This window comes from Chelmon rostratus, chromosome 19, assembly GCF_017976325.1.
Source record: "Chelmon rostratus isolate fCheRos1 chromosome 19, fCheRos1.pri, whole genome shotgun sequence".
NCBI classification, from domain to species: domain Eukaryota; kingdom Metazoa; phylum Chordata; class Actinopteri; order Chaetodontiformes; family Chaetodontidae; genus Chelmon; species Chelmon rostratus.
Genome location: NC_055676.1, coordinates 22,137,335 through 22,163,499, shown reverse-complemented (window position 1 = coordinate 22,163,499; position 26,165 = coordinate 22,137,335). Strand labels below are relative to the sequence as shown.

Here is a 26,165-nt window from a genome sequence, read left to right as displayed (position 1 = left end):
TTGGACATCTCTCTCTCTCTCTCTCTCTCTCTCTCTCTCTCACTCTCTCTCTTCCTCTCTCTCTCTCTCCCTCCCAAAAGCTGTTGGCTCGCGCGCGCTCTTCTCCTCCACACTCGCGCAGAAGAGTGCCGACCGCCGAGAGCTCCGCACTACTTTCCGTCTCCTCCCTCCGCACTGCGATTCCGCGAGGTGACGGCTCTCCCGGCGGACACTAACTGGCCCCGGCACCTGGACAGAGCGTTCGTCGGGGTGGGGGTGGGGGCACGGAAACGTGTTTGGAGGACGACAAATGTTCGAGACCCGCGGCCGGTGCCCCCAGACCCGACGGGGAGGGACACGCGCAGAGCAGTGATGGGACAGTTTTCGGGAGGATGCTACCTGAGTTTTGGCATCCTCGTGCTTCTCGGTTCGCGAGTCCCGGCCACGTCGGCGCGAGGTAAGCGCAGGACAGACACTCTCTGCTGACATGGATGATGTCCCCACATGGCGGGGGGGTCTCTGCCCTCGAGAATAAACTCGAGGAAAAGGTGTGAGAGCCGCGGGGGGGCTGTGTGTAGCGGTGTTTGAGCTGTGTTGGGTTTTGGAAAGTGGTGAGAACAGCGTGCGTAAAAAGTGAGACATTTTGCAGCTGATTTGATAGTAAGTTTGTTATTTGCAATGCGCCACGCGCTGGCTGAGCAGAGCTTGGGTGATGTGGGGTTTTTTTTTTTTTTTTTTTGCTTTTTTTTGCAGAAGGTTTGATGTTTTTTACTGAGTCCAGTTTCGTTCATTATATAATTACGCTAATTGGAAAATTGTGATCAGCTCGGAGAGCAGATTTGTTCAGTTAACAGCTCTCAGATCAGGTCGCTCTGTTGGCCTTTGCCACGTTTGAACTGTAATGAAAGGGAGAGCTTGTCTTGTGACCCACCGTGCAAGTGCAACGTTTGACAGTTCATTTCTTCTTCTTCTTCTCGGTAAAACTGGTGAGGTTTGTAGCCTGTTGGTCCTTTTTTTGCTCAGTTATTTAGCTCGAGCTATTGTTTTAATGTGCCTCCATGGTTGGTCATGGAGACAATTGCTTGAGGAGAGCTTCTAACTGATATTGGTTGCTTTGAAAGGTGTGGATGCTTTTGATTTCAGTTTCTCAGGCATGTACAGACATTTGATAGCAAAAAAAAGACTGTTGGGCTGTCCTATGGGGGATCCTCAGCTGCCAGCTCTATCAAAAGGTGGCTGTGCTGTCAAATCTCAGTGTCTTTCTTGGTGATAATGCACAGATTTGTTTATCTCACAGCAGCTCTGCAGCGTTAGCCTGAGAGAAGACTGCGATGTTGTGCGCTGTCTGAAAATGTTTCCATTCGGTGAGGGCTGGATCATCATGAAATCTTTTCTTTTTCCTCTGGTGAAACTGTTCTGACCTATTGACACCCATTTAGCTCACATGGTCGCGTAACAAAGACGCATTTGCAAGTCAATTAGTTAACTCGCCCCAAGGTTTTCATTTTTGCATCCCAAGTTTTGAAATTAGCTTCAACTTGGAAATTTGCATAACATAAATATAAGATTAAGCATATGTATCTTCAGGGCAACTTTGTATATGTAGAGATCAGGGTCCTTGCCTTTCTATTTGTATTAGCCTGAAAGGGGTTGAGTCTAGCCTTTCAAAGCTGGCTGTGCATTGTATTTACATGACCAACTTTTCCACAGTATCTACATTTCCATGTAAAACACTGCACGATACACGAAACGGGGCGACCTACGCTTGACAGAAAAAAACAGTTATGATGTGAGTGCGCGTGCATTATGTGGTTTCAACAAGCTGAACAGGTATGCTGTTACACATCTGCCAGGCTTTAAAGTGGGGCCTGCTTTTGCGATGGCTTTCTGCCATGCTGTAAAATAAATATTTATGTTGTGCAATAATATGGATGTCAGCAGTCAAATACTTTATGCAGAAATGAGATGAGATGAAATGGAAAACGCAGACTCCGCCAAAAAAAAAGAAAAAAAAAACAGACTAAATAATGTAAAACATGTAGGCGAGGCTAAATTATGGAGCATGGTTAAAATAAAAACTCAGTTCTCAAGCCACATACATGAATAGACACCCACAGGTGGTAGTTTAATTCTCAGGGGAATGCTGTTTTATCATTTAATTGCCTAAAATTTTCTCATAGTGCATGGACCTGCAAACAAACAGCTGAAGGTTTAGCACACTGAGAGAACATGAAGTGACGAAAACAACCCCCCCCCCCAAAAAAAAAGGAACCCAGAATTAGTGGCTGCAGGTGGATTGAAATGTGGCAAGGTGTTTGCAGCGTCATCAGCGAAGCAGCAGCGTTCGCAGTGAAAGAGTGAGCAACTGCACGGCGTCTCGGAAATGTTGATATGTATGTCGCGTTAATCACATGACTCGAGTCGTCTGTGTGAAGAACTGTAGCTTTTCTCCGTGAGTTGCTTGTAAACCGCAGTAATGTCTCTGTAGATCATTCATGTGGAAAAGGAGCTATTCATTCAGAAAAGGCTCAGATGACGCATTTCACATTTCGTCTGTGGATTTTAGTTCAGTGGAAAAATAAAGAGTTTGCACAGAAGCATCACACAAATGTGTGGTCCTGATGTATGATGTATGTACAACATATCCAAAAATCACAATATCCTGAAGCCCAAGGTGATGACATGTCTGACCAACACCCTCAAACCTAAATATATTGTGTTCACACTGTTACATAAGACAAAGCAGCAAATCCTCACAATTAAGCTGCAGCAAGGAAATATTTGGCATTTTGGACACATACCATACTGATCCTTTCATTTTCAATCCCAAATTTGCAGTTAGTGCTCGATAAAAGCACTGTATTTACTTTTGTTTGAATCATTTTTGCTAAAACCGCAGCTCCCACCTTTTTTGGACAAATTACTGAGCATGTTTTTAATGCAATGAAAGCCTTGTGACCCTTTTTTAAAGATTTAAATCTTCAGTAGCCCAGTGAATGGGCTCGGGCCCACAGATAGGGTATGAAAGTCAGAGAGCGAGGAAAGATGGACGAAAGCAGCCCTGGCTTCGGTCTTTCCGTGGGATTTGTTGATAATAAGAAAAATATAGAATTATGCTAACCTGATCCTTCAAAATGAGATGCTAATTGGATAGACTGCTTGGTTGGAAACATCAGTTAGGTCCCAGTGGTCTGTCTAAGGTTATTGGGGTGAAGTCAATAAATGTACCCCTGTGCTTTGATACCGACGTGACGACACTGTTAAGCCATGTAAGTGGTCAGCCTGCAGCATCTCCACATGCAAAGCAGGGGGAGAAGCACCAGCCGACCGTGCTCCACGACAGACGCGGGATTGACCTTACGTAAGTGTACAGTAGGTTAGGTATCATAAGCTTCCTGCAACTGCAGCAGCACTGTAAGCTGCAAGGACAACACGCGAATTCAGGAACATGAAATTAATTTAATCAAATTTGACAAGCCCTTAGTGGCTGCAGGAGCTGGGGCCCATGTAGCCACTGGGCCCCCCGCTGCTAAGAATGCATCCTGGTTCAAGCAGTGGCATAAGTGTGGAAAAAAGAAACTCGAGATAGAAACAGAAAAAGCTCGAGTGAGAGGGGAATAAAGGGCAACAGAATCATCTCTGCCATGTTTTATTTATCCCCCCCCCACAAAAAAAAAAAAAAAAAAATGACTGCCAGACTCTTTCTCAAGCTCCAGCTTTGATTTAACCGACATTTCACGGGAGATGAATTCACGAGCACAGTCGGGCTGGCTATCCACAGTTGTTTCTGTTCTGTAGGAAATCGCATGGTGGTCATATTGCCCAGTTTCGCTGCTGCATTATTCAAAGGGAACCCATTTCTCTATCCAACGCACCAACCCCCTCTCCCATCATTTCTTCGCCACATTCAGAGGGAACAAAGCTCACCAGCAGCCAAACAAGGGTGGGAAATATTGTCTACAGTGAAAGCAGAAAGCCACAGAATCAGCAATGGGGAAATGATTGAGTATGTTATGCACAGAAGAGAAATTTGGCTTTGAAGTAAACAAACACAACCTCATTACATTGATAAAGTGCGATGAGAGTCTGGATTGGACAGAACTACAGTAGTAATCAAATAGCTATTGTTTTTTTTCTGTCTATGGGATATTGAGACTTTGAAAATCTGATCAATAGATAAGCTTTTGTGCTGCACATGATATTCCCAGGAGAGCTAGGATTGATTGGAACAGGATCCTTTTGTTTCTGTCTCCGATAAAAAAACAATGCTTTCATTATAAGTCTGTTGAGGGAGCTTCATATTTTTCACTTCCTTTGTGGTTATATATGGATTAATGGAGGTCCTTTCTTTCCACTTTGCAATCACGTTTTGTCTCATTTGTATTGTAGAATTCATTCTGTCTAATTAGATGCATTGTAATGTTTAGAGTCATTTATTAGGGATATCCCAATCAAGCTGTTTTGGCCCCAATCCTAATCTGAGTCCTTTTAATATTGGCTGTCTGCTGAGACCCATCTGATGCTAATGTTCAACTAAATGACACAAGCTACGACCTGAAAGCGAGATAAGAGAGAACTAAATTCATCCTGAAATACATTACGGTGCTAACGATGCTCAGTATGGAGCGCACAATAAAAATAGTTAAATTAATAACAGCCAAATATCTGCCGTGTTGATGAAACATCTATCTGGCACGTTAAAATAAAAGCTGCAGTCGACTACATTTTTCACACTTTATTTTTCACGAGCTGCTTGATCCAAATACTGAAGGTCCTGTTGAGCCCGACTGTCTTAAAGGAGAGCAGCTCTGCAGCAGCAGCAGCAGCAGCAGGCTGGTGGACAGCGGAGTACAGTAATGAAAGGATCTGCCATTTGATCGGGTCTGCTCGAGTCGACACCGATCAATTAAAGCCCCCCCCCCGCAGCTTTGATTCCAATTCTCAGGATCGGCCCTGGATAGCTCTTGCATATTTGCACTTCTGTACACACTGCAGAGTGATTACACTTTCATCATGCGGTATCATTTATACATGTTGCATGCATGCTGAACGGTTGGACGCGGGCGCTGTAGCACAGCGTGCGTATGTGCAGACGCTGACAGGATGACAGGGAGGGCAGATGTTGCCGTTTCGCTCGCCTCCCGCAGGTTTGCCTCTCAGCCTTGAAGCCTCCTGTTCGATTAGAGCTAGCGTTGCTGTCATGTGTTTTCTAATAACACTGAAAGGGAAGCCTTGGAGATAACTGCCCATCCACAATGCACCATTCAATGCTTCACTGGCTAACTCAAGGGCATCACCACAAAGGCAAGATTCACACCATACACCATTCACTTCAATGCCAAACACCCCCCCCCCCACTCCCTTGCTCTCACTCGTAGCTCCCACCTTGTACCTATAGGTAGCACTTTTGCTTCCTCTAAAGCACTTTTGTCTCATAAGTACCCTGTCCCCTCATCCTTTCTCGCTGTCCACACCTTCCTCGCCATCCCTTTCGATGTAATTTAGCTCCAGTGGATTGTTGCTGTGACAAATGTTTTGGTTCTGGTGTCATTTCTCTGCCCACCTGACTGAAGGAGAAAGGGGGGGCTGAGCTTGGAGAGGCAGAACGAGGGAGCGGGGGGGTGTTGGAAGGAGAAGAGCGAGGGGGAGAAAGACAGATAGGAGGGTTACAGTGCAGAATACTTAAGCATCTCGTGTTATCAGTAACTGCCACGGCAGTTTGTCAGTAACAGCGAGCACCTGTCACTGCTCTCCCCGATGAATTAATTTCAAGAGTAATCAAAAGCAAATACATATTTAATGACTTTCGGATTAAAGCAGGAGTTCAGTGTTTGTTTATGCGCCGCAGTGTTTTGACATGCACATGCAAACATGCGTCCGTTTTGGTGTCGTGTGAGAAAATGTGATGAAAGTGAATCAAAAAGTGCATATTTAGACATATTAGATGCATATTTTGTTTTTTTTTCTTTTTTTTCTTTGTCTCACAAGGGAGACTCTCAACATTGACATCAGTACATGACAATATTGATGTGAAACGTATTGTGGTGATGTTTCTCACAGAAAACCTGGGAACTTGATGCTATTACTTGGTGCACCTTGGCCACCATGATACGCCAGAGATGCCAGGCTGACTGTGAGGTGTGTGGATCTACCTGTTGACCCGGCCCCAGCTTGTAGACGTTAAACACGCGGATATTAACTTGAAATGAATCTTCGCAGGGAAAAGGGGGGGAAACCTTAACAGTTCTTATCTCTGCGTGCACTTTTCATATTTTTGTAATTTAAGATGAACTGTGATCCCATTTAGTGTTCTGGCTCTGGGGCCACATCCGGCACGCCAAAGCTTCCCATCCGGCCTGCAGAATATTAATGAATCTAACGTATCTAACGTTACACACCAATGGAAGGGGCTCTGTGCTGAGAGTGATCACCGTTTAGCTTGGCGGCCCCAACCAATGAGGCAGAACGTCCGTAATTCATAGCTCACCCGCTGCACAGGATCCGGTTATTCTCCAGCTCCATCCTCTGTACTCCGTGGACCCACCATGAAACTCCCGGGCCACAGGAGGCGACTCCGGAGTCGGAGGATCACTGAGCTTGTCTGTTAGATGCATGAGGCGTCACTTAGGTTTATGTTCGTTGGCCACATGTTGTATTGAGACTCAAGGATTTTTGTTTATTTACTGGGAGCCTGAAGAGGAGCTTTTGTTGAGATAAAGACTCATTCGTCAGTAGTTGGACTGTGACTGCCTCCTTGGTGGAGGTCACACTGACGAAGGATAATAAAAATGACATTAATTTTTTAAGGAAGTGAAAATATTAAACAATCCTGAACAATCATCGTTTTATGTTTCAGGCGCCCACAGGGTCTGCTCGGCTGTTTCTGTCTCTGCTGAAAGTGCTGAAAATGGTTGAGAGGCTCTTTGGCTGGTTTGTCCACATTCCTTATATCAAGCTAGATGTTTAAGTGAGGTTTCCTGTCCCTCTCCAAAAGAACTCAGAAAACACCACAAGCCGCTGAAAGGGACTTTGCCTTGCTGTATTTCATGCAGCCATGTCTGCTGTTAATGGCCATGTGGAGCTTTTGCGAGTGTCAGAGATGCAGGATGTGGTTTCAGAGTCCCTCCTGCCATATGAAGCCTGCATAATACCTCCCTGTAGCCGTGTGTGACTGTATGTTGTAACAAAGCTCCGTCATTCATAAAGGAAAACAGAAAGTAGAAGTCCATTGGCCGTCTGTGGGGGGGTTCAGAAGCACTAAAACACATTAAAACTAAAGCTGAAGTCGGAGATTGCAAAGATGATGACTTTGTGCCACAGTGAGCCCGGCACAAAAAGACTACATTAAAGACTGATGCGTTTTCTTTAATCCAGATTTCATGAGACTGTAAAGAACAAGCGTTCAAAGACAAGATTACCTGCAAATAATTGGTCATTTTTAGCCAGCTTCCAAAACTGTCCGCCAAACTCATCAGCCACGCCATGTAGGATTCAAAAATTTCTGACTTCAGTCAATATTATAAAGAAAAGGTAGATAATTACTGTAATTTGCTGCAAATATCTGCACATAGTGGAATAATAAGTACAATTTCATGACGATATGTTTGGATGGGAAGCAGCAGAAAATATTTGCAAGTCAGCAACACTTAGAGTACCGTATGTCAGCAGCATGTCAGCCTGTCATCATGTTTTTAAGATAAACAACACGCAGGTTAATGAAGCTGAAAATAAGCTCATGGGTAAACCTGAATATTCCATGCATGGTAATGATTCACCTCATAATTAAATAACATTTCACCCGATCACGTGGGAACATATTTGCATTTATTTTGTGTCCTGAGTAGTGTAGTTCACTGCCACCATAACGTCGAGAATGCATGTGTCGTCGGTACTGAGCATGCAGTGTTTCCTTGGCGAGAGGCGCACGTGTTTGGAGGGGCTGTGTGAAACCATGCTGTGATTCACCGCAGCTATTCTCTCTATTCACTGCCGCTGTCTCCTTTTTGTTTCTATCCGGCGCTGAAACGCCGGGCTTACTTGACAAAGGGCAGCGTCTTCAATAATAACAAGTTCAGAGTTCACTGAGCGGTCTGTGCGGCTCATCTCCCAGCTTGACTGCTGTGCTGTCGCCTTTGCAGGGTCCCCTCCATCCCCTGATAGACCCCCCCGGCCTGCTCGGCGCTGACCACTTCCCCGCACCCGAGTTCATAAAGCGAGTGTTTTCTTTGTTCTTTTTAGCTCGCTGTCTGTGAACAGGAGTCATGCTCTTACCTTTTTTGAAGTGAGTTTAGCTTTTTTTTTTTCATAGCAGGCAACCTGGGTACTTCTGCCGTTGATTGCTGAAGAATCGTCACACTTTTTTTCATTTGCACCTCCTCTGGTGTGAGTCATTACACGGTGCTTTTGTTCACATTCTTCGCGGGGTGTTTGCAGCGGCGTAACCTCCTGTAGTCTTTGCCTGATGGTTGCTCACATTAGTTTGGTCTGAATTTGAAAGAGAAGCTCCACAATTTCTATTGCTGCTACTGATTTACATTTAAGAATGAGAACAAATTAAGCATTTTGAAACAAAACAGGAAAAAATGATGGATATAACAAATATCAATATCAAGAGAACTCCTCTCCTCGAACGTATTGACGCCGGTTAATGACTTGAACATTTGAATTTAAATGTTTATCCATACGTGAGGTTGTGTGTTTTCTTCTGCTGCCTGAGCACTGCTGCAAGGTTATGCATGTGTGACTTTGATGAGGTTCCCCTTCAGCCAAGGACTCCCCTTTGTCATTAAGATAGATAACATCTATTCTGTGCATCGATGTGGTTACATTCATTTAAAGACTACTTTTGTTTCACCTCACAGACAGCAGAATCAATAGATGGCTTTGCCTATTTCTGCTTCATTTAATCTTAGCTGGTTTAGACCAACTCAAACCCCAGAGCTGAAGACAATGCAGCATCTATAAAGCCAAGGCTCCTATATGCACGTATTTATTATTTACAAGTTAAAGGGTTAATGCGGGTGTTATTTTTACCTGCTATTATCAAACAGAAATAGAAGGAATGTCTGTTTGTTGGTTTTCTCAACAACCCTTCATCTGTTTGACTTCACCTTGAGCCGATGGGTGGATCGCTGAGGACCAAAGGAAGTGCAGTGGCAAGAGTGAAGTGGTTTCGACGAGCAGTTCTCTAGAAAGCTGAACATCGGCTTGTAGTTTAAACAATGGTCAGTGGCTACATTAAACTCAGCAGTGCTGGTAACACCTAACTAAGCGTTAGATAACCTGAGTTTTAATGTTATCACTTTGACAACCCTATGCAGTGGTTAACTGTTATTATCCCTCTAAACCACAGGCAGTTTCTGGCCATTTTTACGCTCTTGTCACATTTTTACTAAGGAAAAAGCACAATCATGGATAGAAGTAGAACTCAAAAACGTCTTGTGCAGTATAACACAAACAAAAAGAACAAAAAGTTCTATTTCTTTGATTATACATTTGATAAAACTTAAAAAAGACTGTAAGCTATATAGACAACATAGTTCCAAGTGCCCACAAGTGTCACCACGAGTGTAAACCTGTACTAACAATCTCAGTCTTCTCCCGGCTGCTGGCTCCTCTCCTTCCAGTTGTGCTTCGGAGTGCAGAATTTTACGTTTTCTTTACTTCACTTTAGGATCAGTTAGTGCAAATGTTTATTTTTGGCCAGATTTAAATTTGGCAAAATGTAGAATAAAATTATCTTGATGATTTTTACTATTTTAAGGTTTGATTCGGATGTTTTTACCCTGCACAAGTCGTTCAAGGACTGATGGAAATATCTTAGGTGTGACTCACCTCATTGCACTGTCTAAAACTGATGGTGTATTGTAATGTTGCTGTGCTGTTAATAAAGTTTGAAAAGGGAAAATGCCTCGGTCTACAAACAGTGGCTCTGGAACTGCTGCATCTAGAACTGAGGGGGCTCTCCTGCTCCGTGGGTCGATGATATTGAGAAAGCTGCGAGCAGCAATACAAGAGGCCGAGCAGTCGGCCCGTTTCGAGGAGGCACATTTGGAACAGGTGCTGCAATATTTATCAGCCATTTCTCTGAAGACGCCAATAACGACCAACAATGAATTCATCCTACCAAGTGTTTCTGTAAAGCCACAGTCTGAGTAGCTTACTGTGTGCTTCCAAGCTGCAGAGCGTCACTGCCGTCCAAAAACTATTAAAAACGCATTAAACGGTCATACTGTCACACTGGGTGATATGCTCCTTTATTGCAGTTGACACTGGGGGGTGTAGTTTGTTCTGAAACAAGCCGACGACGTAGCTCGGTGTTGGGCAGATGTCACGCTGGTGCACCTGGTTCCATATTTACACCATGTTGCCGAGCAGAATAAACTCATCTGTTGCACCAATAGCTCCAACACGTCAAGATTATGATGTTTCAAAAGACTCTCATTTGACTTAATGATAATTCAGAGGTTGGTTTGGGAAAAAGTTATAGAAGATAAATAGAAATTGCATAAAGGAGTGAACATTTTTCTCGTGCTCTGTTCACGTTGAACCCAGCGGTGGAGCTGCTTGAATAAAGTGTCCGTGCGTACAATAAATCTTCATGCTGAATGATGTGGTTTGCCATAAATGACTTTTGTAACAGCGCCGCTTTTGTTGTCAAAAGCCAGCGCAGAACGAGGTGTGAAATACTCCCGTATTAGAGGTTAGGGTGAGATATGTACAGAATTTCTGCTGGATGACTCTTGCAATTGTCAGCCTGTCATGGTCTCCAAACCAGAGCCTACTCATGTCCTGACAAGATCCATATTCAAAGCGCTGAATTGTAGAAGCGTCTGAAATTGAAATGTCAGGTTGAAATGAACACGCCTTGAATTAGAATGTGGAAATGGAAAAAAGACGAGCTATTGTGCAGCAGCATCTCCTGTTGACATTTTTGCGTGCATTGTGTTTACTGACTCTGTCCAACCTTGATACCAGATGAGGCAAGAGCGAAGAGCTCCGCGTTTTCCGCGGAAATTAGTTGAGCTTTTCTTCTGTGGAGTATCATAATGAGACTGCAGCAGCGGTCTCATTCTCCCACACCTAATCAGTTATCTTGAGATCTGCTAATGTCTAGGTATCTTTCTCCTTTTCCCCGCGTATGTGTGTGCTGTATAGCCGTAATCCAAAACAAGGCATGATAAAATGAGAGGATAAAACCCAATTACCCAGTAGGCAGTCCTGAGTCATCTCCCATTTGTTCCAGCCATTTTCCCCTCTGTCTACTCCTCTTTATCTGAACTTGTATGGTTTACTCAAAGACCACCCCAGCTGATTGTAATCTGCAGGTGAAAAGAAATAAGATAAAAAAATTGTGAAGGAGAAACTGAAGTGATATAGCGGGAGCTAATCGATGCCAAGCGGCTTGCACACAGGGATTCTCTTTTCTCTTCAGTCTAATCTTCCAGTGTGATTGTGAAGTTTGTGTGCGCTGGGTTTCAGAGGGGACCAATTAAGGAACGGCAGGGCAGGAGCCTGAACTGCTGGCTCTCCTAATAGCCTACAGGCTGGAGTGGACCTGATCCATAGTCGGTCGATACCGCGGGCCTCCCTAGTCTCAGCCGATGAATGCCAACAATCAAAGTCAACACGACAAAAGAAAAATTGGATGGAAACAATACTCTTGGACGTTCAACACTTTCTTCGTATTTGTTCTTACTGTCACATTACAGTAAAATGTTTGGAACAGTCGTGGTTAATATACTCCAATCCTGACCAAGCTTTTTTTAAGCCCACGACAGCCAAGTGTAAGGCAGACCGCAGCAGGCTCTTGACCTTTGCAAAAGGTTAGAGAATTTGCCGTCTTTTTTAGCTTTAAGTACACTGTCTGTGAGTGCATGTGCGCGGGAATGTGTGTTCATTTTTCTTTGTCGGATTTGGTCTGTTTTACGTCCTTGTTGTCTGTTGAATGCAGTGTTTGCTGTGGCCCTCGCATACCGAGGGAGTGCGCCGCTGACATTCAGCTCTCTCTGTGCTGACCTGAAGGTGTGTGATAACCTACAGGACCAGCAGGTATGTTTTTCAGGGCTAATGGAGACGGAACAGAAGCCGATGGTGCCGTGACCCATCTCGAAGGGCTTCTGTTCGCTCTTGGAATTTCCCCTCGATAGAGTGGAGCCCGTAATATAGTGTGACTGCTTAAATTTAATCAGTAGCCATAGATATCATTTATCAGGTACTTCAACAAGCAGCAACCCCCTGCGCTGAAAAATGAAGCCAAAAACTGCAGTTCCTTGAATGGCCACTCGAGGCTGGCTGCAAAAGCGAGTCGATCCCCATAGACCAAAATTTACAGCAGCAATAAACATGTTTACAGCCTGGTACAAAAACCGTTTTGATCTCAATAAGTTTCCCCGTTCGTGACAACTGAACAGGGGTAAGTTTTTATGTAACGCACTTATTTAATTTATACGAAGGCTTGTAGTTCTGCATAATTACATGCATGGCTGAGTGGCAGCTAGCTGCTAGGTTTCAGCAACCAGGCTTCATGTGGCCCACCTCTTTGCCCATTTTTGGACTATTGGAGATGGCAACAGCTGGAGTCACTGTTAGTGAGCTTCACAATGGCTCTTCACAAACCTGTGGGTGACACCACAGAGACTACATTCGTGTTTTAGACAGCCTGTGAGCTGCAGTCACACTACACTTTGAATCACTGGTCTATTTATGTTATTTCAGTGGATACTGTTTGATGTTATATGTGCAGACTTACGCTACTAATGTACGTGATATAGCAAAAAAACAGCTACTGACATGTGGGACATGTATTTTTAAATTGCTATGTCAATTGAAAATGATGCTTGTTCTGTGTCTGCAGAGCCTAAAGACGGCAAAGTAACACAACTTAAAAACTGCTCTCCAGTCTGATGTGGAATTTGGTGAGCACGTTGCATTCTGCCAGAGGAGGGACTGTTGCCTTGCACTCTTGATTTCAGCTTATTTTTACAATGATTCTTTTTTGAGTTTACACCTTTAGGGATTTTACAAATGAAATTTAGTTTTTTTGTTTTTTCTTGGTTCTTTTCTTTCCACGAACGTTTGCACTGGACGTACTGTGCATGGAAATGCTGCAGCGCTGTGATCGTGCTTACTCGTACACACATCAAAACAGCACTTTTTCTTGCAGCACTGTTCCTCAGTGACCTCACTGTCAAATCATTCGCCACACTGAGATTAGCTGCTTATTCTTATTCTTATAATACACATTTGGAAGGTCTGGTTTCGTTGTGCTCAGGAGAAGCACTGCTTTGACACACGTCTGGTTTCATATTATTTCCACTCGTCTCTTTTCACTGTGACGAATGTGGACACATTTTCCAGGTCCATTGTTCTTTCTACTGTGTCATTTCTTTACAGCAGCCTATTAGCTCCTTCTGGGAATATTGACTATATTACTATGGTATTTTGTTAACTGGCAGGAGAAGCTGTCTACCATACTGTTACCTACTGATATTATACATCATGCATTACACATGTACATCCAGCTCTTCTGTGAGATCGTGCACAAGTTTGAAAGAAAGGAGTGACAGAAATGCATTTTTGCAAGTCTTCCCTGTTCTTGATGCGAAGGCGGTGCAGAATAAAACTGTAAAGTAGCGCACAGGCTTATGCCTCACACTAAATCAAATTAATTATCGAGACAAGATAAATTGCTCGGCTAAAAACTGTGGACTTCGTGTGTACCTGCCTGTGTGTGTGTGTGTGTGTTTGGTGAAGTGTACTCTATGGAGGTCATGAAATCTCATGTGGTCTAATTGTGTTTGTAGTTGCTATTGATTTGTCTGCATCTGTTCGTTATCATCTTTCCAACCTATATCATCGCCAATTCATCTCAGTTTATGTCCTTTACCTTCGTTCATATCTTCAAAGTTGTTTCGCATGCAACAATCGCTTTTTGATCCCTGCTCACCAAATGCTTTATATCTGCTACAAAATTATATTGAGCACCATCGATCAAACGTAAGATGCCGCAAATATTGGTGTGGAGTCGTTCCCGTGCTCCCGGGCTTCTGTGTTCACCAGATTTATATTGCACATAATGGGAACATGAAAAAGGGTCCTACGTTCCCCAGTTCTACATATGTCCTCTCACAGGGGTCATATGCTCCCTGGAAACTTGGGACCCTGGGAACATAGACACACTCCCACTGGTGTTTATCAAGCATGCATGCTCCTGTTGTTTTTTTTTTAGCAATTCTCAAGTGGACACCAGGCTGTTGGTTTAAAATCATTCTGTATTTCTTTTGACTCTTCATCCTCCTATTTATGTGTTCTCTACCCACTCCTTTTCTGTCTGTCTTTCATTTACTTATCCACCACTTGTGATGCAAAATTGCTGACCTATTTAGCAAAGGAGCTGCATTTTATTATGTGCGCCACATGATTAATGTGATAATGGCCTGAGACAGCTGTACTTTTCAAAGTTTAAACCCACTGCTGTTAGCAGACAATTGAAGACATGCTGCCTTCACACATCACTCCATAGTTAACGTACAAAGTAGGTCGTGCCTACCAAAACAGCCTGTGTGGCGGTTCCACAAACGACTCTGATGAGCACTTTCTGATCTACCGCTCCTGTCTTAAGATTATGTAAAGGCAAATAAACATTTTATTAGTATTACTTATGCTCTTGCTACAGAGAGCGCACGGTCATTATTCTCACAAATGAGGTCACTTGTCAGGTAGACATAAACATATTTTGTTTCATATTTGTACAAATTGTGCAGTCATTTTTCTAGTGAGGACAGTCCCCATAGAAAAGTTCTCATATTTCCAATATTCCAAGACACACAAGGTCACCACCAAAGACGTGTTTGACCTACCATGTGTCCTTCTGTTGGGGTTAGATAAGAGTACCTTGATATCATAGAGTATTTGGGTATGCTTGTTTGTATAATTTTGTTTAAGGGCCCTTTATATAGCCATTACTGTTGGTAACCGTAATATTAATTATGTGCAATACGCACAAACCGTCGTTCAAATACGACCAGAAATGTAATCTTAATATACCCCTAAGCTGTTATTCTGGGCTATTGTAGTTTCAGTTGTGCTTTGTACCCCTCGTGCTATGAATACAGTCAGAGCCCTCTAACAAGCTCAGCACACTGAAATCAGAATAAGGCCAAACCCATGAGAACAGACTGAATGTATAGCATGTGAGGGCAGCATTTCTTATCAACTTGAGAACTGTACTCAACTGTACGTTGAGATTTTTATCCGTAGAGCACTCTGTATAATCCTTTTTCCACTTTTTCCAAAAGTGACATGCCATGTCATGAACAACAGTTGATCACGGTATTCCCTCAAATAGAAATCAGTAGTCAAAGAAAAGCCAGGCGTGGTCAACGTAAACAAACAAAGACCGGCCTCAAATAATGGCCTGGGAGAACACAAGGGTGGATATAACTCCCATTGGCTGTCATGTTAGCGTAATGTATATTTCCATTGCTATAATTTGATAAATTCAACAATATAATCATGCTATTGTCAACACCTTGTTTTTGATTGCTCATCTTAAGTGTCATTGTCTGATTTCAGTCAGTTGGGGGTGTATGAGTTAATCTCTCAGCCAAACAAGTGCCACAACAAGATGGCGGTAGCTACAGTACATTTCAATGATCGTATGGGACCTTTGCAAGTCAATGAGAAAATAACAGTTTCCTGCAATTGTTTCACAATAAAAGCCGTGTAAAGAAATGAATGGTTTTAGTCCACTAAAATGCAAGAGGGCTTTTAATTTGAAACAGATAAGAAAATATCAAATAAAATATCACCAATTATATTTATCAAATAGAGGCAATTATAAATAAAGGCCTGCCTCTAATACAGTTCTGCTTCAGATAAAGGTCCCGGTTACTATTTGAGGAAATATGTTAGTTTGGTGAAGGTGGCAACAGAGTTAAGACCGTATAGCCAATCAGACAACAAGTGAACGAAGGCTGTCTTCTTGACTCTTGAGCTAATGTAAAGCAGCTGTGATGCACGACGAGATGAGGGTGATTCACAGAAGTGCAGAACTCCTTGAAGGTCTTTACTGGGCAGTATGAAAGGGGCTAAAATGACAGTAAAAAAGCCAAACACACACACAGCACCCATCCTGTCACCAGGAAGAGGTGTACAGATCCAGAGCCCTTGTATTGAGCATACTGGCTTACTTCCATGCTTTATTGGCACGCTTAAATGGAGCGGAGCCACCGTTAATGTTATCAGTTACACCTGTGCTATTCCTGCACGACAGGACAAAAAGTCTCAAAGCAACATTTTCAAAGATTGAACAGTTTCGGACAAACAGGGTTGAAGTGGACTTAAAAAGGCGTGCCTTATCCTTGCTTTATTGATTTAGTCTTTATTTATTTGTGAGTTTCTCTGGCAATATACTTATGGCAAGCGTGTTATTTTTCAGCATCGTTTTAAGAGACTGAGCAGCTGTTAAAATGCAGTTCAGGTAGAAATTAACATTCCTGTCAGGCAGAATTGTACCAGGACTTAATATGTCAGGAGGTAGAATGTGATTGGCTGATGTGAATCGTACGAATGAAGATAGCTTTGTAGTAATGCATCTGACATTGTGTTATATCACTTGCTCCTCTTCAGTCTTTGTGCCATTTAGCCTTGATGGCTTGTAAAGAGCTGCTAATGATTGCACAATAGCACTGCAGTTGCCTATGCGGCTTGTTACTGTAATAAAAGACCAAAAAAAAGACACAGAGCTATTAATTTTAATAAATTATACTGTAGGAAATAACTGAATTGAAAGGAGAAACAAACACTGAACACAGATTCAGATTATTTATTTCCCCTCTATTCAAAGCTGTATCTTGCTTACTGTTAGCTCACTGGGATGTTTGACCTTCACTGTGCTGAACGCTGTATATGCAGAGTTTGACAGGAAAAGGCTGTTTTCACTTTCATCTGCTGAAGGTGAAAAGTTTCTCTCAGCTCATCTTAAATCAAAGCTTAAAGTGTCTACATACAAGCATGTTTGGAGGCCAATTGGGGTTCAATATGCAACTTACACTGGTTTGATGTGGAAACTTGAAGCCTCCTGTGCACAGGCACTTAGAACGGACTTTTCAGTGAAGTCAGAGGCATCTTGTCTGTACTTGCATTGTAGTATTTTTGTATGTCTTCAGACATGTCCAAAAGTGGAAAATTGATTAGAGCGTTGATTCAGAACTGTAATTACTCTGTTGGCTTTACTTCACAGCTGACTTTGTAATGCCTGGCTGGTATTTGGTCTTACATCACTCTGTTTGTCAAGAAGTGATGCAAGTTTTCCCACAATACAACAGAATTATCAAGTGCATCATAAACATGCAAACGCAGCGTAGAAGAAGACGTACTGTGAATATACCTAAACATATAACAAAATATTTATTGATTTTCAGAAACAACCGCCAAAACTTTATCACATCATCAACTTATGGCAGGACAATAAAAAGGTAAATTCCGCTTTACTCTCTGCATCTGCCTCGTTCTCTCTGCAGCTTTTGCAGATGTCGTTGAGGACAGGTGGCGATCATGAACGTGAAACTGCAAACCTGTCGTCATCCTTTAAACCTGTCTGAGGGCAGGTCTAACAGCGAAGCTCATTTCTCAGTCGTCTGCTCCTGCTTTGAACCGTAGCTGGTGGATCAATCTGGTTCTGAACCAACTGGATCTTTTTCTCATTTCACCTCCTCAGTCGAGGACAGCGCTTTGCTTATGCATCATGAGGATGGCACTGATTACAAGCAGCATGGAGCAGAGGCAAGGCAGCCATTAGGCATTCTTTTTCATCACTGGACACACCTCCTTTGGCTTAGTTTGTGCTTTGACAGTTTTCTCAGGAATGAGGGAGCTCCTCCGTTATCAGAACAAACAGAGTGCCTCGTCAGACTCTCGTTTTGTAGTTTCCACCTTCCTTCAGTGGACTGAGAGCAGGTCAAATAACTCGCAATTCATTCATAATTCATCATGGCTACTCCACTACTGTTTCACTTCCACTTTTACATTCACGTCTCTGTGATATCAGAGCAAGAGTGCCTACATTTTCCCTTTTAAAAAAAGATAGCATCTGTATATAGCACAAATCCATCTGGCTCCATCGGCTCATGGGAGAAGTTTGCCTTTCTGTCAGAAAGCCTTTAGAAAGTCAGTTGGCCTTTCGCCCTGGAGACCACTGTTTCCCCGCATGAAACCAAAAGTCAACATTGACTTATAATTTTAACCCAAACCTTAATGTTTTTCTGTTTAAAACTAACTGCGACTGTTTCACATCAACCAGATTGTGCAAAGGCCTTTTGGCAGAAATCCCTGAAGGCAAACTTTTCCATGCGTGCTCCTCAGAGCTTCTGAGCTGCTCCGCCAAAGAGGGATTTAGGTCTTCTTTTATTTATGTATTTGACCTGGATCTCATGGCCCATGAACAGCCTATGGTCCAGCCTGCCGAATTGTAGCAGTTTTTTACCAAAGTTTAGCCGGCAACCTATCCATGCTATGAGAGACACAATAATGCTGTGGAAACGGCTAGTTCTGTGCATTAGCTAAGCCATCGCTCTTTTCTTATTTAGAAAAGTGGCACAAAGTGAATCACACACTGTCTACCTCGACCTGCTAGGTACAGTTTTGCAGGCCCACAGAAAGTCTAAGAGGCAGGTAGCACCAGAAAACAGGCAAACAGGATACTGCCAGGAAAGATACAGCAGCAATAGTTAACAGGGACCTAACAGGGAGACGAGGAGCAGGTGTGCAAGCAGGTGGTGAATCTGAAGACTGTCAGGGTGGGAAAACAGAACAGGGGCAACAAGTGGGCAGGTGAGGAATAAGAGAGTCCTGGGGGAAAGAGGGACAGCGCAGGCATCAACATGAGGCTCAAGAGCAGGATGCACTAATGTGCACCGCTCTGTCTGAGGATGTACTGCAGCTTATTCAACGCAGCCAGGCAGCGGATGAAGGGGACATTAACCTCAATAACCTAATGTGACTCAGTGCTTTTGTTCTTCATCTGAAACTTGACGTTTTTGTTGCAGCTTCTATTATGTGTATTTGCAACCATATTAAAAACATATTTGATGTGGAGCAGGACCTCCTGGAAATCCACCTCATTTCTAAAATAAACATAATTTTATGTTATTTCCATGGCTGCAGCAGCACACAAGGGAATTTAAGATGAATAGCTATGTGTGAAGATATAAAAAACAGAGGCACAGATTGCTCTGCTGGTCCTCTAATGTACCTGTATTTCATGGCTGCGCAGTTTTAAATGGTCTTTGATTAAATTTCATACTAGACTCAACTCTATATTGCATTAGTTGTTTAATTTAGGAACTGTGCTGCTTTTGTTGGTGTTTTGAGCAGAGCGAAGAATGGCCAGAAGAAATTTCAGGGTAAAAGCATAACATGCAAATGTTAAGAGATGATCATGAGAAAGAGAGTGTGCCTCTGCGTTTACCTTCTTTTGTGCATTTTCTGTCAGATTCGATCCTGTTGTATCATAATTTTGCAGACATACAGAATATGAATTTTAAATTTACAGAAACGCATGCCTAAAAGCTTTGATCCCCCTGCTCTTTTTTCTTCTCCCTCCCTCTTCTCCGCAGGTAGCGGAGCATTAACCTTTTGCCAGTGCTTCTAAAATGAGGGCTGGGGCAGTGGGAGTCTGGTAACCTTACAGTACATCCCCAATCTCCAATATGTCCGCATCTTGCCACTTCTTGTGAACCTCCTCATTCAGGCCAAAATGGGGGCTCAGTAAAGGTGGCTGGCTTTGATCAGGAGGGCTCTCTCCCCAGCGGCAAATGACGGCAAACACACAAGTGCAGGAAGCTTTATGAGCACACCAGAGAAAGTGAAACCTGAACGCAGCGTTAAAGAGCGGCGGTCTGGGCCTGCTGTTTGTGCACTTAGACCTTAAATCTAGAGAACTCAAATATTGTATAATCCCTTTTTAAGACAGTGAATTTCTCTGAAAAAATACATTTTTGTGAAGACTCATCTCCCCTTGCATTTCAGATGGTTTAATTAAGTAAAGGAAATTGAGCTCTATCAGGCTCAATCTGAGGCGATAAGCTTCGAGCTACAGTAGCCTGGAATTGAGCAAGTGACGGATGCAACAGGCTGCTTTCTCTCTGTGCTTAGTCTGCAGTTTCACCCTCTTCACACTTTACAGGCAGACTGATTTGACGTTTTTAGAAGTTCTGATTAATACCAGTGCTCACTTTTTTTCTCCCACATTTCAAACACTTCCTCACTGCTTGAAACTCATGGAGATCAGTCTTGGAAGTCAAGCCTGTCACTATAAAACATGACTTCTTAGACACTTTTCCATTACAGTTTTCCTATTAGGCTCTTACATGTTTTAATTACTTTGATCTGCTCCTTATCAGTCATTTCTTTTGGCTTGGCGTGGTTTTTTTTTTTGTAGAGCGACAAAGTGTGTTTAAAGTCGTCATTTTGACCCAAACCGCAACGTGTCCTGAAACCTGATTCAGTTTTGTGCCAAAAGCAAACCGAACCCGGACCAGAGCGTCGTCATATCATTAGACTGATTTGTTTTTCAGCGGCGATTTGTACCTCAGACAGACGAGCGTCAGATCTGAAAACTCACGAACAAACGACGCCCTTTAATCCGGAGGACTTTTGATCTAGACAGTCTATGAGATTGTGTCATTATGATGCAACAAAATTTTTTACATATCCTGACAGGCCAGACGCACCACAAACTTTCAACCCCTCTAACACATGACACCCATGGTTTGTGCTTTAATTAGCTTTTTTTAAAGACCTTTTTAGCTCTTTCTTTTTCCTGAGCTTGCCTTTTTCTTGCATTTTAGGTAGTCATTTCCCTCCACACCATTTAACGACCTTCAGAGACTGTATTAAAATTGTTTCATCAGCCCGTTCCTTGTACATGCAGGAGGGGGGAGAGATAGCAAGAGCAAAACAGAGAGTTCTTCTTGCTGAAAGCGAGTCAGCGCTGTGGAAATGGCTCGCGGCTGCATTGCAGTACGGTCTGTCGAGCTGCAGCTGGTGGAGGAACTGATATGTAGCCGCCTTATTTAATGAATTTCTAGGTGAATGTTTCTTCATGATTGTGCATAATAGTGGTGGAGGCAATGCTTCCTGCAAAATACTGAGCTTTGTGCTAAAAGTGAAAGGAATGTCACTGCCGTGTGACTGTCTCAGTAGTTTCAGACCGGTGTATTTTACCAGCCACAGGAGACCATATGCTATTTAATGAAAAGTAGCATGGTTCAGATTTAGGACGAGTGTCCCATGGCTGGGTAATTGCCTCTGAAACCATGATGAACCACCACAGAATTAAACGCCGCCATAAAACCTCATTTGGAGTAGAACTGAAGGAAAGTGGGATCATAACTATGTCAGGGGTGGATGACAGCACACTAATATTTTATCCGAGATAAAAGGAGAATGATGAAATTATGAATCTAGCTCGTCAGCCATCTGCTCTCGCTTATTTCATTGTGGGCCTGTGTTTCACCGTGACACACATTGGAAAGCTGATGGGTTGTGAGTGTGAGAGCTCGGTCTAACCTTTGGGGAAAGGCTAAGAATAAACACTTCAATAAACCGTTTTTGATGGCTGGTAGCTGTTGCTACCTGGACATTCAGACAGTGCACTAGTGTGGAAAGGTCACTTGTCCCAAACATATGGGTAATTGGGCCTAAAATACCACCTGGCATGTTTTCTTCCCACAAGGTGTACTGGATTCTATAAACCTTTGCAGACATCCTATTATGACTTGTACCATATAGAAAGGCAATTATGTTCTGTTGATCCACAGAACAATAGTGTAGGTTTAGCAGAGTGCTGATAAACTGTCAGCTCGAAAGGATAACACTTGTATAATTTAATTTGAGATAGTAGATTACGAATCTGGAAAATACACAGAGGGTTTAACATTGGTGTTTATTCTTACTAAAAGACTGAAAAGACATGAAATTACTCCCCAGTAATGCTGGTAAATGGATTAAACTTAAGGTGCGAAATGAGATATCTATAAATAGTGGTGTTCTGTGCAGATTGTCCACGTTTACAAACCCCCAGAATATGAGATCAGCTGGGTTTCTAAAACCTAAAAGACATGCAGTCCTAGCAGGAGACGCAGCATTCAGAAATGTCGTCAGGTAGAGAAGAAATTAATGTCAGCGCGCCCGGGGGCTCATTTCATGATCGAGTGCCTCTGACAGATGGCGTTGTGCTCTGTGTTTGTCATTGCACAGACTGTGGTCAATTCTCGGAAAACTTTCTGTTGTTTTCAGCACATTCACCTCAAAGTCACGACGCTGGTGGGAGGCTCCCGTGTTTGCCGAGCGAATGATTTCCTTTTGTTAGCGGCGACCGGCATCAGCGCGTGAGTCACAGCGGCCTCTAATGCTGAGAGGGGACGGGGCCTCAGAAGCGTGGATGCAAAGCTTTTGTTTCCTCTCACCTTTTTCTGTGCACGTTCTGTTCTCTTTGTGATTAAAACATTTGATTATTGGACTGAACTTATTTTACAGAGTATGACCTGTCAGTGCTGTACACACTGATTCAGTATATTGTTGAAATACGTGCATGTGCTGAAGCTACATTGCATATCTTATATTCCTTATGGATGACACATTACATAGATGCCACTGACATGACAGCCAGGCGTGTTATTAGTTAAATTTAGGGCGATTTGAATGTGTTTATTTAGCTCTTTTAAATCATTGCATCTCTCCGGCTGAATTCCCAAAGCACAAAATACCGTATCAGTTTCTTGGCTTTGGTGAAATTGTTGTCTTCAGATCCTCATTTACAACAAAGCTTTGGAGTTTCATTACTTTTTGATGTTATTCACTCGTGTGGGGGTGGGAAATTGCTGTTCACTCAGAAATGCCAACGCCGAGGGGAGTTGTCAAGCTCTGATCCGCGTTAAGGGCGTGCATCGATCTGACCTGCGCTTGAAAATCCCCCCGGACCGACCGCACGCAACCCCGCTTCCCACTGCTCGCTGATGGGTGTGGGAGACCGCGAGGCGCCCTCCTCGGCTCCGCTCTCCGCTCTCCACTTTTCCGACTCCTGTACTTTTTTGTCTTACTTTTGCGAGGATGAGTAAGGGCTCTGTCCTGGAGGCATTTCACTCCCAGCCCTCTCCACCTCTCCGCCCGTTCTCTCCGCCTGCCTCGCTCGAGCTGTTCTTTTTTTAAAAACTCAGGTGTCAGAGTTCTTAGCACTCCTCGCGAGGCAGGCTTGCACTTTGTCTTAATTTGAGCGCTGTTGTTTTCATCCTGCCATTCGAGGAGCCGCAGAGAGCAAAGAGCAGCTTTGTAGATTTCTGTGCTCGACACCTACACCGCAGAACAGCTAATTCTTGCTGTTTGAAGTCTTGTTTATTGGTTTCAGCTGTTGCGGGAACTTGTGGAGAGAGACAGAGGATGAAGTGCGATCCGGGAACTTTTCAAAGCTCTCCGTCAGCAGCCCGGTGGAAATGGAAAACAGGGGAATTGAAGCAGTTGCTCGGTCACTTCTATTCCTGAATAGTGGATTCTCAATTTTATTTATGTTCATTAATATTCTGGCTCTATCAGTAGTCCCGTGGCATTTAAAACATGCTGAATGAGAGTTTAATTATGTTCCTCATCATAAAATTGGACAGGATAAGGCCTGTAAAAAGTCCGTGTGAATTCGAGCAATAGATAAAGTGAGAGAAATCATAGTTACTGCACTGTAGGCTCTGAACAGATCGTAAATCTACCATTCCCACAAGACCCTCAGGTACGTTCCCAAAGATGGTGAGTTTAATTTCACTTTTTTTACTTCAAAAAAAAAATTACATCTGCAAAAGCAGTAACTCATTTGGTTCACTGTGTCCTAATTACATACTTTATCTATAACTTTTAATATAAAATGAGGTACTAATGATACGACCGTGATTCCAAAGAAGTTGGGACGCTATGAAAAATGAAAATAAAAGCAGAATACAGTCGTTTACAAGTAAACTGTGTTTACAGGCAACAGTTTAACAAAGTGTTCCTGAGCCCATGGAGTAACATCCTTTATCCAATCATGTGTTCACAAAGTGGTGAGCCTGGATGCTCCTTTCATACCCAATCATGATACTGTCAACCTGTTTACCTGTGGAAGGTTCACCTGTGGAGGTGTTTTTGGAGCGTTCTACAACTTCCCCAGTCTTTAGTTGCTGCATCAAATTCAAAATAAGCAGATATTTACAACAATCAATGCAGCTGATGACATATATCATTAAATATGTGTTCTTTGCAAATTATTGCAGTCTGTTCTGCTGTTTTGGACTTGTTGTTGCTAGTGTTAAGTATGTTCAAGATTAATTGATAATCAATTCAATGCCATTACATATTTGATCAAAATTACGTTGCAGGAAACGATTGTGCAGGTTTGTTGCAGTACTGGTTTCCCCTCTGTTCGAGGAGATGTGGTTCCGGGTGAGCGCCGCTCTCTGCCGTAGTCTCCAGAGGCGACTGTCTTTGAGAAACACGCTGGTTTTGTGTATGATATCTTTATTCTTAGGTACGAGTAGAGGATGTAGGGCTGTCAAGGCCTCGCATTGAACGGTCTGCGACTGGCCAAAAGCACCACAATCCCCACTGAGTTGTCGGTCTCTGTCTCAATACAGCTGCAGCAGCTGCAGTTTTCTCCTGACCGCACAGGCAGCACCTGAACCAGGATTTTCCAAGTTAGCTCTCAGTCACCAATTAAGGCAGAATATTCACTTTCTTTACTGCATGTATTATTTTAACAACATCCATATTTTATTTTGTCATGTGCTTGTGATTGCCGCATTCACTTGTCTATAGATTTATTATTATTATTGATGTTTTTTCCTCAGTGGAGAAATACATTATTCACAACGTCTGCCCAGTTGCAGCACAGTCCCGCACACCCGCCGAGCAGCAGCCACACACTAAACTCTCATTATTTGTCATGTGAAAACACACCGAGAAATAAAAAAGGCGCATCCTGGTCGTGCACAGTTCGGTAATTAAACCAGAGGGCACGGCGCAGTGTGGGAATTATTCAAGGTGTGCAACAGCAGACACCCAGAGAACAGCAGAGGCTGTTTGGTTTCATTTTGGGAGAATATTTCTTTGTTCCCAATTGGTTTTAAAATGTTGTTTAATGCCAGTTTTAAACATTAAAGAGTTTAAAGAGTTATTTCCCCACCTGTATAAATCAGGGTTGTCTGAATTCCTGTTGTAAATTATGAGCACTTACAGTACAAGTACCTTGAACTTGTGTTGGCAGTTTTGGAATAGACTGTTTGTCCACAGCAAACACAGATACATGTAGCCTTTATTAGGATTTGAATGAAATCCTGCAAAGCAGCATCCGTCCATCATGCACCTCTGAAGCCTGTGTTTTAAATCCTCATATTGTTGTATTGTTGTGCAAGAATTTCCAAGACTGGATGATAATTAACTTAGCGACTAGTTAGGTCTAATTCTCAGTCTTCTTCCTCGCAGTCTGATATAATGAGGCTGCATCTCAGCAGTTGTTTTTAGCATCATTACTCCATTTTTTTTTATTTTTTACCCATTGTGGAGACAGCGTGAGCTGACGGAGGAAGCTGTTACTGTGATGTTTAAGGCGCCGGTGAAGGTGTCGTGACACGCTCGCATTTGCTAGTTTGACATTCACCGTGGATACGCTCATTTCCATCTGACCGACAAGGGACACAGTCAACCTTTTTAAAGGAGATGTGACATATTCACCTTCTGATTGAGACTGTCGTCAAGCTGCAGAGCAGGAGACAAAACCAAACACATGGCCTGCTGCCAATGTTTGAGCAGAAATTCACACCTTGCAACACATAAAGAAAATCTTCAGCCTTAAACAGTTTTCGTGCTGTACTCTCTTGTGAGTGTGATCCTCAGAAAGCACATTTCACTGTTGCATAGAAGTTGATGTTAATGGATTCACCTGATGCTGCAGTCAAACGCTCCTGGCTTCAAACGCAGCAGCTGGCCCACTGATTCAGGAACTCCTTCTTCAGAAGCTCAAATGAAGGCCGGATAACAACAATCAAACACTTAACTTTTGGTGCCCTGTTATTCTGTTGCCTTTCTGGTAGCTGAATTAAAATATTCAATAATTACAGTTTATCAGAACAGGGGAAACTCCAAGTCTTAAACCGGAGTGAACA

The 26,165-nt window shown here is 43.0% G+C and overlaps 1 protein-coding gene across 1 annotated transcript in view; it reads left to right on the top strand.

The window, feature by feature from the left end:
• Window positions 1-257: 257 nt before the first annotated feature.
• Window positions 258-26,165, top strand: part of LOC121622844 (netrin receptor UNC5D-like) — a 148,361-nt gene continuing 122,453 nt past the window's right edge. Inside the window, exon 1 of the mRNA XM_041959859.1 lies at window positions 258-436. Within this exon, the coding sequence (XP_041815793.1) occupies window positions 352-436 (85 nt within the window). The 5' untranslated portion in view covers window positions 258-351. The remainder of the gene's footprint in view (window positions 437-26,165) is intronic.